At 42.8% G+C, this 15,797-nt stretch overlaps 1 protein-coding gene across 3 annotated transcripts in view; it reads left to right on the forward strand.

The window, feature by feature from the left end:
- The window catches only part of TLL1 (tolloid like 1), a 224,401-nt gene that overhangs the window by 190,449 nt on the left and 18,155 nt on the right, over positions 1-15,797 (forward strand). For 2 of the 3 annotated variants that reach the window (XM_040332851.1, XM_040332867.1), the window contains 2 exons: positions 8,591-8,771; positions 14,463-14,585. In XM_040332851.1, coding sequence (XP_040188785.1) covers positions 8,591-8,771; positions 14,463-14,585 — 304 coding nt within the window. The remainder of the gene's footprint in view (positions 1-8,590; positions 8,772-14,462; positions 14,586-15,797) is intronic. The other variant, XM_040332860.1, reaches the window with a different exon arrangement.

A 15,797-nucleotide genomic window follows, 5' to 3' on the forward strand; every position in this document is an offset into this window, starting at 1 on the left:
CGGTTTTTCCGATCCATCCTCTACTAGAGGAAGTTATGTTCCAAGATTGGGCCAAGCCAGATAGAATCTTTGTACCGCCAAAAAGATTCTCTGCCTTATATCCTATGGAAGAGAAATTTTCCAAGAGATGGGCAGCCCCGGCTGTAGACGCAGCCATCTCATGTGTTAACAAATCTTTAACATGCCCTGTAGAAAACATACAGGTGTTCAAGGATCCGGTTGATAAACGCTTGGAAACGCTACTTAAAACCTCCTTCACTACTGCAAGGGCAGTAGTGCAGCCAGCTGTGGCTGCAATTGGGGTTGCACAAGCATTATCGGATCAAGCTAAGCAGATGCTTAAACTTATTCCTGCCCAGCAGGCAGAAGAATTTTCGGATGTCCCTAGGGCCATACGCTTTACGGTAGATGCGATTAAGGATTCTATCCAGCAAGCGTCACGTTTATCGTTATCCCTTATCCATATGAGAAGACTCTTATGGTTAAAGAGCTGGGAGGCAGAGCCCCCATGCAAGAAGCTCTTGGTAGGGTTCCCCTTCCATGGAGGACGACTCTTCGGAGAAGACCTGGATAAATACATTCAGACCATTTCAAGCGGAAAAAGTACTCTGTTGCCCACCAAGAAAAAGTTTCGGGGGCCTGCGTTTAAACGACAGTACTCCCCTGGGCAGGGGCCTTCCAATACCAAACAGTATCGACGGCCTCCTGCAAGATCAAACTTTAACAAGTCGCAGGGACAGGCCGCCGGAGGCAAGAAGCAGTGGTTTCGCAAGCCAGCAAAGCCAGCCCCCAAGCCGGCCTTATGAAGGGGCGCCCCCACCCACGAAGGTGGGGGGAAGACTGCGTCTCTTTGCAGAGGTTTGGGAGGCCAGCATTCCCGACAAATGGGTACGGTCTTCCGTGGCTACAGGCTGCAAACTAGACTTCTAAAGTTTCCTCCTCATTTTCAGGAGTCAAGAGTACCAAACGATCCGAAGAAGGGAGCCGCATTAATAGCGGCATTGAATCATCTACTCTCTCAGGAGGTAATAGTAGAGGTACCAGTCCAAGAACAGGGGCTAGGTTTCTACTCCAACCTATTCATCATCCCAAAGCCCAACGGCGATATCAGGCCAATTTTGGACTTAAAAATGGTGAATTCATACCTAAAGGTCCGCTCATTTCGGATGGAATCCGTGCGGTCAGCAGCTGCCGCACTTCAGAAGGACGATTTTATGGCATCCATAGACATAAAGGATGCTTACCTTCATGTTCCAGTTTACCAGCCACATCAAAGATTTCTACGCTTCTCGGTGGCTCTACGTCATTTCCAATTCGTGGCGCTTCCCTTCGGGTTGGCTATGGCCCCCCGGGTGTTTACGAAGGTCCTAGCTCCAATCCTAGCCAATCTAAGGATCCAAGGGGTCACGATCCTAGCATACCTGGACGACCTCCTAGTCATAGATCACTCGTCTCCTGGCTTGGAACGAGCAGTGGCCCTCACAGTTCAGTACCTCGAGAGGTTCGGCTGGGTCCTAAATCGAGAAAAATCAGCATTCCAGCCCACAAGGCAGTTGGAATATCTCGGCATGAGATTAGACACAGAACAACAGAGGGTGTTTCTGCCTCTGATAAAAGTCAAAGCCATCAAGGAATTAATCCTACTGGTTCTAAGCAAGAAAGAACCAACTGTTCGCCTATGTATGCGGTTACTAGGCAAGATGGTGGCCACATTTGAGGCGGTACCGTACGCCCAGAGCCACACTCGCATCCTGCAGGCAGCCATCCTGTCAGCATGGAGCAGGAGGCCACAGGCCTTAGATATCCCTTTGCCGCTCTCATCAAGAGTCCGACAAAGTCTGTGTTGGTGGTTAGACCCTCAGAATCTACTGAAGGGGAAGTCTTTCAGCCCAGTGGCTTGGAAGATAGTAACCACAGACGCCAGCCTGACAGGCTGGGGAGCAATTTTGGATGGTTGCACTCGCCAAGGCACTTGGGCAAAGCCAGAGAAGCAGTTGCCCATCAACATCTTGGAGCTCAGAGCTGCTCGACTAGCCCTCAGGGCTTGGACGGCCAAGTTGCAGGGGTTCCCGGTGAGAATTCAATCGGACAATGCCACGGCAGTGGCATACATAAATCACCAAGGGGGAACCAAGAGTCAAGCCGCTCAGAGAGAGGTGAGCTTGATTCTCCTATGGGCAGAAGCTCATGTGCCCTGCATATCGGCAATATTCATTCCAGGAGTGGAGAACCTTCAGGCGGACTTCTTAAGTCGCCAGACTCTGTTGCTGGGGGAATGGTCTCTACATCCACAGGTCTTTCAGACACTCTGCCAGAGATGGGGAGTGCCGGACGTGGATATCATGGCATCAAGACTCAACAAGAAGCTAGACAGGTTCATATCCCGCTCAAGGGATCCGATGGCCTGCGGAACCGATGCGCTGGTTTGCCCTTGGCATCAGTTCAAACTACTTTATGCTTTTCCCCCGCTCCAGTTACTACCCCGCCTGCTGCGCAGGATCAGGGTGGAGCACATACCAGTCATCCTGGTAGCTCCATCATGGCCCAGAAGGGCATGGTATTCACTAATCCTAAAGATGGTAGTGGGAGACCCTTGGACTCTTCCTCTACGGCCAGACCTGCTATCGCAAGGTCCGATCCTCCACCCTGCCTTACGGCATCTAAATTTGACGGCCTGGAAGCTGAATCCCTGATTCTCAGGGGTAGAGGTCTGTCTCAGAAAGTAATCTCTACCCTAATCAGAGCCAGGAAACCGGTCTCTAGGGTGATTTATTACAGGGTCTGGAAGGCCTATGTAGGCTGGTGTGAGTCCAAGCTATGGCTTTCTCGTAAGTTTACCATCGATAGAGTATTAAGTTTTCTCCAGCTAGGAGTGGATAGAGGACTGGCATTAAGCACAATCAAAGGACAGATTTCAGCTTTGTCAGTGTGGTTTCAGCGGCCGCTGGCCACCCACTCGCTGGTTAAGACCTTCATGCAGGGGGTTTTACGTATTAATCCTCCAGTTAAATCCCTGCTTTGTCCGTGGGATTTAAATCTTGTTCTGTCAAGGTTACAGAAACAACCTTTTGAGCCGTTGGCTGAAATTCCTTTGGTTTTACTGACAAGGAAGTTAGTATTTTTGGTCGCCATAGTTTCCGCCAGAAGAGTATCGGAACTGGCAGCCTTATCCTGTAAGGAACCATATCTTATTTTACATAAGGACAAGGTCGTTCTCCGCCCTCATCCTTCCTTCCTACCAAAGGTTATATCCAGTTTTCATCTAAACCAGGATTTGGTATTACCATCCTTCTTTCCTAAACCTACTTCCAGAAAGGAAGGGTTGCTGCATACCTTGGATATTGTCAGGGCCATGAAGGCCTATCTTAAAGCTACAGAGAAGATCCGGAAAACAGATGTGTTGTTCATTTTACCAGATGGGCCCAAGAAGGGGCAGGCAGCTGCAAAATCCACCATCTCGAGGTGGATTAAACAGTTAATCACTCAGGCCTACGGCTTGAAGGGGTTGCCTCCTCCGTTATCATTAAAGGCTCATTCTACTAGGGCCATGGGCGCCTCCTGGGCAGCACACCACCAGATCTCTATGGCTCAAGTTTGCAAGGCGGCAACCTGGTCTTCTGTCCACACGTTTACAAAATTCTACCAGTTGGACGTAAGAAGGAATACTGATACAGCCTTTGGGCAGGCAGTGCTGCAGGCTGCAGTTTGAGACCCTCGGATTCCGGGGGCTCCCTTTTGAGTTAAATTTAAAAAAAAATTTTCTCAACTAAGTTGGATTTATTATGATTTGAGTATATCTCTAAATTAAATCCTTTTGTCTTGGGAAGATGTTCTCCCTCCCCTCATTGTAAGCATTGCTTTGGGACATCCCATATAGTAATGAATATGCCGCTCTGTGTCCCGTGATGTACGATAAAGAAAAATAGATTTTTAATACAGCTTACCTGTAAAATCTTTTTCTTGGAGTACATCACGGGACACAGAGCTCCCACCCCTCTTATGGGGACCATTTTGGGAGGCATACTGCTTGCTACAAAACTGAGGTACTCCTCCTATGGGAGGGGGTTATATAGGGAGGGGCACTTCCTGTTTGAGATTGCTAGTGTCCATCACCTGAAGGTACTCCATATAACCCATATAGTAATGAATATGCCGCTCTGTGTCCCGTGATGTACTCCAAGAAAAAGATTTTACAGGTAAGCTGTATTAAAAATCTCTTTTTTTGAACTCTGTGCTTATTCCTGAACAGGGTTTAATGTAATTAATCCTTCACGCTCCCTTTTAAGAAGCATGAATTGTCAACGCGAAACATGTTAAGCACACCAATGTTCGCCTAGTGTGAGGCTACGCACCCCTTTTCAGCCATAGCCCCCTGGTCAATGTACTGACCACACCCTGATGAATTTTGCCCCACCGACCTATGACTAAGCCCCAGTGGGCTGGCCGAAATGCATCAAGGGGTCTGGTTTGGTGGAGACATGTAGGCTGAGAATGCTTTTTATCATTTATTTACGTGGGCTGATCAGGAGTAGTGGCGATCCTTTTCTCTTTACATCTAAATGTGCCAAATCAGGACCTATTTTGCACTACCTGTTACATTGAGCTTGGTGCAGGGAATGACTATGCTTTCTGCAATTCTTTACAGGCTTGACGTGGAACTACCAGCTCTGGCGGCCCCTTTCTGATTTCCACCATTGCTTTCACACATAGATGCTCATTCCTTTTCATGATTCACAGAGGGAGTTTCTCTTCTGTTTATACATGGTTTTTATGACAGTCAGTGCAACTTGTAGCTCATCCTGGTCACGGGTTTTAAAATGCCTTCAGCTACCTTTCCCAGTGGAATCTGACATGGAGATGCTGGATATCTCTGATTTCTGTTGGGGACCTTTTAGAGGACCACCAAGGTGTTTACCTTCCCCATCATTCCCTATTTTTGATGACTTTTATCTACAAACATTCAAAACACCCAGACAAACAATTCCTTGCCCCTAAATGCTTCCCGGCACTCCATATATTTGCTAAGGATTTTGTCAAGAAATGGTCTAATCTGCCTCATCTTGGTGAGGAGCCCATGCTTGCCTCCACATTCATCTCTCAGGCTTTGGCCCACTGGTCACAATTGCTAAACTGGTTATGTCTCAGCTAACATTTCCGTCTATCTAGATCTTTAGGGTGTTCTATATTATATGCTGGTCGGTGTAGTAAGTGAAATCATTAAAAATGCATTCGGGGCCAGTGTATTCACTTACCTTAGGCACACAGAGCTAAGGAACAAAGCCACAGCTAAAATTCTTCCTTGCTCGTGTCAAAACATTCCTTTTAATTCCTATAAATCGGGTTCCAGTACCCACTCCTTCCATCCATTTGGGCTCGGAATTCTACATCCTAAGGGAACCAAGCCTACAGATAAATCCACCACCACATAAAGGTCCACTCCACCAGTTCCATCAAAGATGGGAGAATCTTGATGGCCATCATGTAGACTTGGGAAACTCTTGTAGCTGATGCATAGATGCAGTAAGTAGTAAAAGGTTACAAAAGGGTTAAAAATCCTCCACCTTAAATTTGCACCTTGTGCTTTTCCTCATCTCTGCAATCTTGACTTCCCTTTTAGCAATTTGGGGATTGTTTGCACTGTGGGTCATCACTCCAGTTACCCAACTTAAATGTTTCAAGGTTTTAACTGACAGCTGTTTACAGTTCCAAAACCAAATGGGAAAATTCACCCCATCTTGGACTTGAAGGCCCTCTCTCAATGCCTTTGCTTGCCCTCAAGTTTCAGATGGAATCCATTTGGTCAGTTATTGTTTCCCATCATTCTTGGCATTCATAGTCATAAGGGATGCATATTCTGACTTTCTCCTCTTTCCAGGTGATCTGCTTTTTCTCTGCTTTGTTGTTGGCAACCGCCACTATCAGTTTATGGCCCTGTTATTTGGCTTTGACTTGGCCCCAATAGTTTTCACATACTATAGGTCCATGCACCAGTTATGTTCCATCTCCATTTCACAGGTATTGGTTATAAGATACTTTTGATCTGCTACTGCTAGAGCAGATCTCCCTTGTCTTGAGCTCCATTGTCCAAAACGGATGGATCCCAAACATCAAAAAGTAATTTCTGATTCCATCTGCATCACTTGAAGCACATGGGCCTTCTCCTGGATACCCTTCAGGTCAAGGTATTTCTGTCCAGGAGAATTTAGTAAAGCTGTAGAGTCCGGTTTTGCAACTTTGGTCCTCTGCTTTGGTCTTCTCTGTGGGGCAGTATGCGAATGCTGGGATTTATGGTATCCACACTCAAGAACCTTTCAATTGAACATTCTCAAGGTGTGGGACAAATCTAGTCTGTAACTGGGCAAGGTAATTTGGTTATGTTCTTGAGCCAAGACCTCTGTTTTAGTAGTTTGTCCATGTGGTTGGTCAAGGTGAAATTCTAGGCCCTCTGTCTAGGGTTGTTGGGAGGCAAAATTTACGCTTCTAATTTACATCATGAATCTATAAGCAATTCCTCTGTTGCTACTTCATTTGACCCCCTTCTGACCAGTCATCCAGTCTGAGTTCAACTCGACAATGACACAGCTGTGCTTTAGATAAATCATCAGGGGGTGGTGTTGGAGATGGAGGTGGTCTGTAGTTTTGGCATGGAAAACTGTCGGGCAGATTTTTTTCAGCAAACATCTGGACCTGTGCAAATGCGGATTTGATAGCTTCCTGATTTGACAAGAAACTAGACAGATCGGTCTCCAGGATGTGGGGCCCAACAGCGCATACAGCTGATGCCCTTGTGGCACCATATCGGTATGCCCTGTTATATATATTTTTTTTACCTGTTTTATACTTTTTTTTTTTTGCCCTTTCTGTGGCAAAGTATAGAGGTTGAGAACATTCCATTCTCATTCTCATTGCTCATAGCTCATAGCTCTAGATTGACCTTGGCGAGTAGTACACTGACGTATGAGTATGTGAATTTGACCATGTGCCTTTTCAGTGGGCCATATTGTTTGTTTCCTTCAGTTGGGGGTGAAACTACACTTGGACCTTGGTACCATCGAGAGTAGGCTGTTTGCCTTGCACATTCTTTTTCAATGCCCTCTTGCTAATAGTTCACTAATTCATGCTGTTTTATATAAGGGATTGCACATGGTGATTCCCCTGTTAAGACTACATCAAGTTCTAATATGGAAAAAAAACATTTACTCTTGCCAGTTGATTGTGAACATTTTTATACTTGATCAAAGTCTGATTTAGTTTATATTTAAAGTGGATTATCAGTTAACCCTTAAGGATCCCTCAAGCTTTAATCACTCTCATGTTATGGTTTCCGTTAAGCTTTGTATCCAAGTTAAAGCAAATGTGTATTAAAAAAACTTGTAATTTAATGTAGGAATCTGCACCATATGATTATGTTTGCTGTTTTTCCACTGAAAATTGATGGATGATGGTTAATGACAAACTCACTCACATACTGCATAATAACTCTAAAAAATTTGATATAATTAGGGACCCATGCCTCTGTCACATTTCGGTTCCCTAATGACCTCCGGGCTGACCTTCTTCGTGTCTTTTTTTTCCTCTCCTACTTTTCTCCCCCTCTTTTTCTTTTTTATGTTTGAATCCAATATATATTGGGTTGTCTTTTTAAAGCGGATCTCCGCCAAATATATTAAAAGCCAGCAGCTACAAATACTGCAGCTGCTGACTTTTAATATTAGGTCACTTACCTGTCCTGGAGTCCAGCGCCGTCGGCAGCAGAGGATGAGCGATCGCTCATCACTCTGCTGCCCCCACCGCCATCCTTAGTGAGGGAACCAGGAAGTGAAGCATTGCGGCTTCATTGCCCGGTTCCCTTTGGCGCATGCGCGAGTCTCACTGCCCGTGCTCACTGCTGTGTTCTGGGAGCCATGTGTTTCCCAGAACACAACGGGGGGGGGATGGGACGGGATCTGACGTCCTGCCCGCAGTCTACCTGCAGACTGTGGCCAGAAGTGGGTGCAAATACCTGTCTTACACAGGTATCTGCACCCCCTCCCCCCTGAAAGATGTCAAATGTGACACCAGAGGGAGGAGGGTTCCGATGAGCGGAAGTTCCACTTTAGGGTGGAGCTCCGCTTTAAAGTTTAAGTTTTTTTACTTTGATATTCTCAGGAATTGGAACAAAGGTCCCCTGTTATCCCTTATCCACTATTCCCGCTTATCTCTCCATACCATACTCCGGTACCTGCACTCTATTGCACATGGTTATAATTCTGACTATTGATTAGAACTGTCCTTTAGTAAATAAGGTATACATTTACTACTTCCTTATATTGTCTGTTGGACTTTCTATCCTCAGTAAGCAGGTTTATCTGAGAACATCCCATGATTGATTGATCCCTTGTATTCATGGACCATGTTATTTTTGTTTAATCATGTTTTATGTATTCGTCATAGTGATAATCCAAGAATTGGATACAATTGATAGTTTTTAATTTGGGAAGATTATAACTCTGTAAATCATTTTAGAAAAAAACATATATGCTTCATAGCAAATTTAAACCTTGGTCTGTTTTTATATTTTTCCTAACCCTTTTGAACCGTTTGTCTTCAGGTCTGCAAGTATGATTTTGTGGAGATAAGAAGTGGGTTATCTTCAGATTCCAAGTTACATGGAAAATTCTGTGGAACAGAAGTGCCTGAAGTCATTACTTCACAATACAATAATATGAGAATTGAATTCCGGTCTGACAATACGGTTTCAAAAAAGGGCTTCCGTGCACTCTTCTTTTCAGGTATGGTAATACCTTCCTTTGCTTTTTGCCTCTCTATATGTTATATTAGAATTGGCCAAGGTGTGTTTTGGCAACCAATCGTATTTCATCTGTAATCTTTCTAGAGCCATGTGGAATACAAAAACAACCATCTCCGTGGTGGTTGTGCACTATACCTCCTTCCCTATATATTTTATACAAACACTTTTACAGGCCAGAAATAAATAAGTGGTTGCAAACCTTGAATTAAATTTGAATAATGCATATCTCTCTCTATTGTACACTTGTTTAAATACAGAGCACTAAGTGTTTGTCTGTTGCTTTACTCCTCTGCATGAATTTCTTCTGACAAGTTTTCCTGACACCAAGAGAGGAAAAAAGGTGACAGGGGAGGGAGCTACAGAACACAGTCTGTGAGTGACAGCCTCAGCTCTGTTCCTGTGTGCTGAGTGAAGAGGGTGTGTTGGCACTCCTCACTGATCTCTGCAGAGTGCAACTTCAGCTCTCAGCTCCCAGCCCCCTGTTTTCTGGAATCTCAGACAAGTTCTGGACATTGAACATATGTAGAGAAGAGGGGGATTTGTTTGATATCTGTGTATCACATGAGGCTAGTCACTTGGTATTTGTAAGGGGTTCACAACCATTTTAAGGCATGTTGGGTAAATCCTGCCCTTTATATTTAATATTCTAAGTTTTTAGAATGTTTAAAACAGAATGCACAAGTGCACATAAACGACTGGTAATCAGGTTTGAGCCACTGCCATCTTTCTATAGATTACTTGGATTAAGATTTTCTTTTGTGATTCTTCAAGCAGGACTAAAATGCATTTGGACATCACAAACCAAAAAACGCTATTTAATTTTTTTTTTTTTTTTTTATATTTAAAGCAAACTCTCACCCATCCATCCATGTTTACATATGTTTTTATACTGAGAAAACACCCCCAAGCATTTCTGGTTGTGGCCATCTTGAGTAAGGGTAGATGATTCATGTAGCATTTACTTCCTGGAAGCCATTTCCTCTTGGGTCAGGCATGCAAGCAGGAGGGTGTGCTTGGCTGAGAAAACCCCTCCCCTCCTAAAGACTCCTGGGATGTATGACATCAATTATCTGGGCATGGAAACCAGGAAGTAACTGAAGAAATGTAAAAACATGTTTAAAACATGTAAATATAATATACTTTCCTGTCTATTTCTTAATGCTAGCAGCATTAAGGATTAAAAATAGTCCATGTTGATTAAGGGAGTGAAGTTCTGCCTTTACAAAAGACTATCCAAAATGTAAAAAAAGTTGGCTTTAGATATGTTCCAAGGAAAATACATTAAATGGAGTACATCCCTGACACAGTGCTGTTTTTAGATTGTTTGCTATGAAGTTAAAACAAATATAGAATCAATCAAACTGTAGTCATGCTTATGAGTATATTCTGCATTTTACAGCTTTAAGTTGATTGACTTTTCCTTTCCATTTCAAGGTAAAAGAAAGGTAATTTGAGAACGGCTTACAGTGCCTATAAAATTTTAATTAAATGTGTTTGCAGAGAAACCTTTATCTGTAATATAGCTTCTGTTTGGCATAGTTTCTGGCTATTTTTACATCTTTATTGATATTTTCCAATGCCTTAGATTTAGAGGCCTGGTTCCTGGCCCAGGTTCAACCACATTTTGTCAAAGCCAAGATATTTTTGTGGTTTGTACATAGGATCTTGCAACCAAATTAAAGATGAACAGAATGTATGGCCTTAACATTTAAAGGTTTTACAGGTAAACCAGTAACGCCTGTGAACATTTTGGAATAAATTATTTATAAGTGTATTGCTTTTCTAGGCAGCAAAGTGTAATATTATATTTCTTTATACAGCTTTTGTTTTTTCCTTGTGCATTTATTTTTTACAGTATTATTTATTATAAGTCTGTTCTGCTTTGGCTAGTAGTAATTGGTCACATTCAGCAGAAAAGTTTGTAATGTTGAAGCGGTTTTACCACTTGTCTAAGTGGCTTTCTCCGTTCTTTGGATCCTTTGTTACTCAGTTCTAAGTCATTTGGATGAGTGATGAAATGTCTTCAACATTAAAAAATGCTTTTCTTCACTTATCCAATTACAACATTTGTTAGTAGAATATAAAAGGATTTAATCTGTAGGGGATATTGGGAGACGAGATCATGCCCTTATTTTAGGGCCCACCCAGTCTTATCCAAATACCCCCCCCCCCCCCCCCCCTTACTATCACATTGAGCAGTTACAACAGTTCTTCTGGTGTTGGGAGCATACTGGTTAAGGTGGTTGTAGAAGTAAGGAGTATAGATAGGTACAGATAAAAAGCTCTAAAGGTTGGGGGCTTTAGTCACAGTAAGTATGGGGGGTATGTATGTTATGTATGTAAAATTATTGGGGCCGGGGATTTAAAGTCAGCAATAGTGGGTACAAAATTGAAGCTCGGTGTCCTGGTTCCTATCATGCACCATTGGCCAGGTGGGGCAAACTATGGCATTGTATAGAAAGTAGTATGCCAAAGAGCGGGGATCAGTTCAGGGCTGGGACAAAAATTTGGCTCTGGACTTCATCCAGACTGGCCCACTTTGACAGGTCTCTCCCACGGCGGCTGGACAACTCCTCCTGCCCCCCCCCCCCCGGCCACCCAAGCCCCCTCTCCCCCTTCACTAGCCATTCTACTTTTAGAGTAGAACAGCTGGTACTGGTACTCTTATAGGCAGTACCAGTGGGGAAGCTAGACATCATTTCACCCGGGTCAAAGAATCAGTTTAGTGCCCCCCTTATGGGACATGATAAGACAGAAGTGAGAAACTCCCAGGCCATAGCTGTTGAGACAGCTGTCTGTCCCCTCCCCATGGTCCTCCCCCTGCTTCTTTGTTCCCCCCAGGTGAGCGCTGCGGGGAGCTAGAGGAGGTGAGCGCTGCAGGAAGAGAGAGACAGAGGAGCGGAGGGGGGCGGCGGTCCATTGTCACTGAAGCCAGCCCACTGAGCCATCGGCCCACCGGTAAACTCCCTGTAGTCCCAATGGCCAGTCCATCCCTGGATCAGTTGTATTTTTAGTTCTTGTTGCACAGTCCTACAATCCCCAAGCAAATAATTTCCATACCACTTTTATAACCTAAATCAAGATCTTAATGCGGAGGTCTTGGGCAGTTTATATATTTCACTAATGTTACTGTTAACCTGTACTTTGTCTACACTGGGCAACAGGTTTACTTCAATGAGAAAGAAAGAATATGAAACTACATATACCGTACTTATCTTCCATTTCAAACCAGACTCCTCACACAAACTTGCAAGTGTTGACTGCCTGAGCAGCCAGTCAGGAAGCCCCAGTGCTGTCAAATGAGGGTGGGGTGTGAGTCACATTGGGCAAAGTACAGGTTTGCTGAAAGGTGACTATAGCCATCTAGTATTTTGGACTATAAAACATTGCAGTAAACCACTCCAGCGCTGACTTTTTTTTGTTTAAGTCCGTAGGCTGGAGTAATCTGTACACCCACATCTCTCCTTGTTGGTATGAATTTATATATGTGATAGGCTGAAGAAAGCTTTTGGGGGATAGGAAATGCCTCAGGTTCAAGCCACAGCCTTTGCTTTCTTTCCTAAGCTATAATGCCAAAAATGTACGTTTGCAATAAAACCTTCTGTTACCGATTAACAATATAATTTGCAATAAAACATATATATTTTTTGGTAAATTGCTGTTTAAAAATATCACATACATTTTCCTAAATGATTCTTGTATATTTGGTAAAAAAATAAATACACTTATTCCGTTTGAATATATTATACGCATTAATAAATGTGTTTTATATAGAGTATTCAGTATCTTACAAAAGTGAGTACACCCCTCACATTTTTGTAAATATTTTATTATATCTTTTCATGTGACAAACCTGAAAAAAAATCACCCTTTTCTACAATATAAAGTAGTGAGTGTACAGCTTGTAAAATTGTGTAAATTAGCTGTCCCCTCCAAAATAACTCAACACACAGCCATTAATGTCTAAACCGCTGGCAACAAGTGAGTGCACCCCTAAGTGAAAATGTCCAAATTGGGCCCAAATTGTCAATATTTTATGTGGCCACCATTATTTGTAATCGCTGCCTTAACCCTCTTGGGCATGGAGTTCACCAGAGCTTCAAAGGTTGCCACTGGAGTTCTCTTCCACTTCTCCATGACAACATCACGGAGCTGGTGGATGTTGGAGACCTTGCACTCCTCCACCTTCTGTTTGCGGATGCCCCACAAATGCTCAATAGGGTTTAGGTCTGGAGACCTTTTACCTTCAGCTTCTTTAGCAAGGCAGTGGTTGTCTTGGAGGTGTGTTTGGGGTCGTTATGTTGGAATACTGCCCTGCGGCCCAGTCTCCGAAGGGAGGAGGATCATGCTTTGCTTCAGTATGTCACAGTACATGTTGGCGTTCATGGTTCCCTCAATGAACTGTAGCTCCCCAGTGCCGACAGCACTCGTGCAGCCCCAGACCATGACACTTCCACCAACATGCTTTACTGTAGGCAAGACACACTTGTCTTTGTACTCCTCAGCTAGTTGACACCATCTGAACCAAATAAGTTTATCTTGGTCTCATCAGACCACAGGACATGTTCCAATAATCCATGTCATTAGTCTGCTTGTCTTCAGCAAACTATTTGTGCGCTTTTTTGTGCATCATCTTTAGAAGAGGCTTCCTTCTGGGACGACAGCCATGCAGACCAATTTGATGCAGTGTGTGGCGTATGGTCTGAGCACTGACAGGCTGAACCCCCACCCCTTCAACCTCTGCAGCAATGCTGGCAGCACTCATACGTCTATTTCCCAAAGACAACCTTTGGATATTATGCTGAGCATGTGCACTCAACTCCTTTGGTGGAACCTGTCCTGTTAAACCTCTGTATGGTCTTGGCCACTGTACTGCAGCTCAGTTGGCAGCTCAATCTTCTTATAGCCTAGGCCATCTTTATGTGGAGCAACATTCTTTTTATTTTTATTTTTTCAGATCCTCTTAGTTCTTTGCCATGAGGTGCCATGTTGAACTTCACGTGACAAGTATGAGAGAGAGATAGAGAGGGTGATTAACACCAAGTTTAACACAACTGCTCCCCATTCACACCTGAGACCCTGTAACGCAGAGCCACATGGCAACGGCGAGGGAAATGACTAATTGGGCCCAATTTGGACCTTTTTTTTACTTAGGGGTGTACTCACTGTTGTTGCCAGTGGGTTAGACATTAATGGCTAAGTGAGTTATTTTGAGGGGACAGCAAATTTACACTGTTATACAAGCTTTACATTCACTACTTTACATTGTAGCAAAGTGTAATTTCTCCAGTGTTGTCACGTGAAAAGATATAATAAAATATTTACAAAAATGTGAGGGGTGTACTCACTTTTTTAAGATACAGTATGCTTCTTTTTTTTTTTTTTTATTTCTATAGCATACCATAGTTTTCCAATGTGTATTTTTCATCACTTATAACATCCTTGTGTATAAAAATTACACTACAGAGCATAAAACATTATACCAGTGTATGCAGTTTATTATAAATAATAGCTGAATGTTTGTATTGTAACTGAGTATTTGTTGTGTAATGCTACATGTTAAATTATTTTTAGAGACTGTGGACACTTGGGAATGATAATGTTGCAGAGGGGTCAAGTTTACTGTCCACACTCATTTCTTTTGCTGTCGCTGGTACATTTTTGTTTACAGACAAGAAAGCTGCCTGCAAAGAGAAAATTTTTATTTTTGAATCTTGCAAGGACTTGACAAAAAGTGTTCCGTCAGGTCGTGTACGTATATTTGACAGACTGGTGGCCTCTGAAAGGATCAGAGGTACGACCACCCCGTAAGATTATTTGTGGTGGGGAAAGGATGTTTGCTTCTTCTTTTGGTCTAAGGGCTCAAACATCCATTGAAAGCTGGGGAACTGCTTTCTTCTCACTTCCTCACAAATGACTTGGGGTTAACATATGCCCAAAGCATTTGTTTTCTAGACTTTATAACTTAAACTAACCACATGGGAATTTCGGGTTGCTACTTTTTAACACATTTTAAACTTACCACAGCAAACATCCCTTAAGATCATGTCATTATCTACGTTTTCTGTATCCTGACATCAAGTTCTGACCAAAATATTTTGGATCTCATCTACGCAAAACTTTATTGGGACAATCTAGCAACTCCAGTATTGGTTGCCTAAAGCTATTGCTTACATAGTCTGTGATCCCTATGGTAAAAGATTAAATTTTTAAGGTTTAAAATACTAGCCTTCTGAAACAATCGGTTGAGTTCCTAGTGGTTACTCTGGATCTCTTTTGTTTTATACATGGTAAAATGGCAATCTTAAGTGTCTGAGTTTCAGAAAGCCTTATGGAGTTTGAGTTTTCTATATCCCATTTTCTTTCTTTGATGGATTTAATTTTTACATTTTATTTTATAATCCGTAATGTTATTACCATGTAATGGTAGTACACCAGGGCTAAATTTCGAGGTATTACAAACAGAGAAAGGATATATCAAATTCCATTGTTAATATAAATGTAGTTTGAATTATATGGATCCTATAAATCTGTTTGATAGTTTTATTAGTAAACATTTGTATAGAACAAGGCTGCATAGGCAGGCAGTTTAGTGAATCACAGAATATAAGTGGCTAGGCCACCTTTTTTTACTTTTTTTTGTTTGCCAGTGTAAGTACTACTTCTTCAATGGGTCGATTGGCCCTAGCTGGTATAAGTACATGACTGGTAGTAAAAAGCTGTGGGCAAAAACTTTAAATCTCATGGTCAAGGGCTTATATTATAAGTAGAAAGGGCCATTTTCATCAGGTCATGTCAGAATATTGGTACATTTTGCAAAGAAACAAAAAATCTGCCTAACTGACATCACATGTCATAGATGAGCACTGCCAATTATGGGCAAAGGTACCTGGTTAACTGAAAAGCCATGGGCTGTGTTTGATGAACATTTAGAAAAAAAACTCGCTAGGAGTTGGGGTATGTGCTGGCGCTGGGGATCAATTTAAACTCCTAACGAAAGCAAGAG

The sequence above is a fragment of the Rana temporaria genome, chromosome 1 (assembly GCF_905171775.1).
Source record: "Rana temporaria chromosome 1, aRanTem1.1, whole genome shotgun sequence".
Classification (NCBI taxonomy): domain Eukaryota; kingdom Metazoa; phylum Chordata; class Amphibia; order Anura; family Ranidae; genus Rana; species Rana temporaria.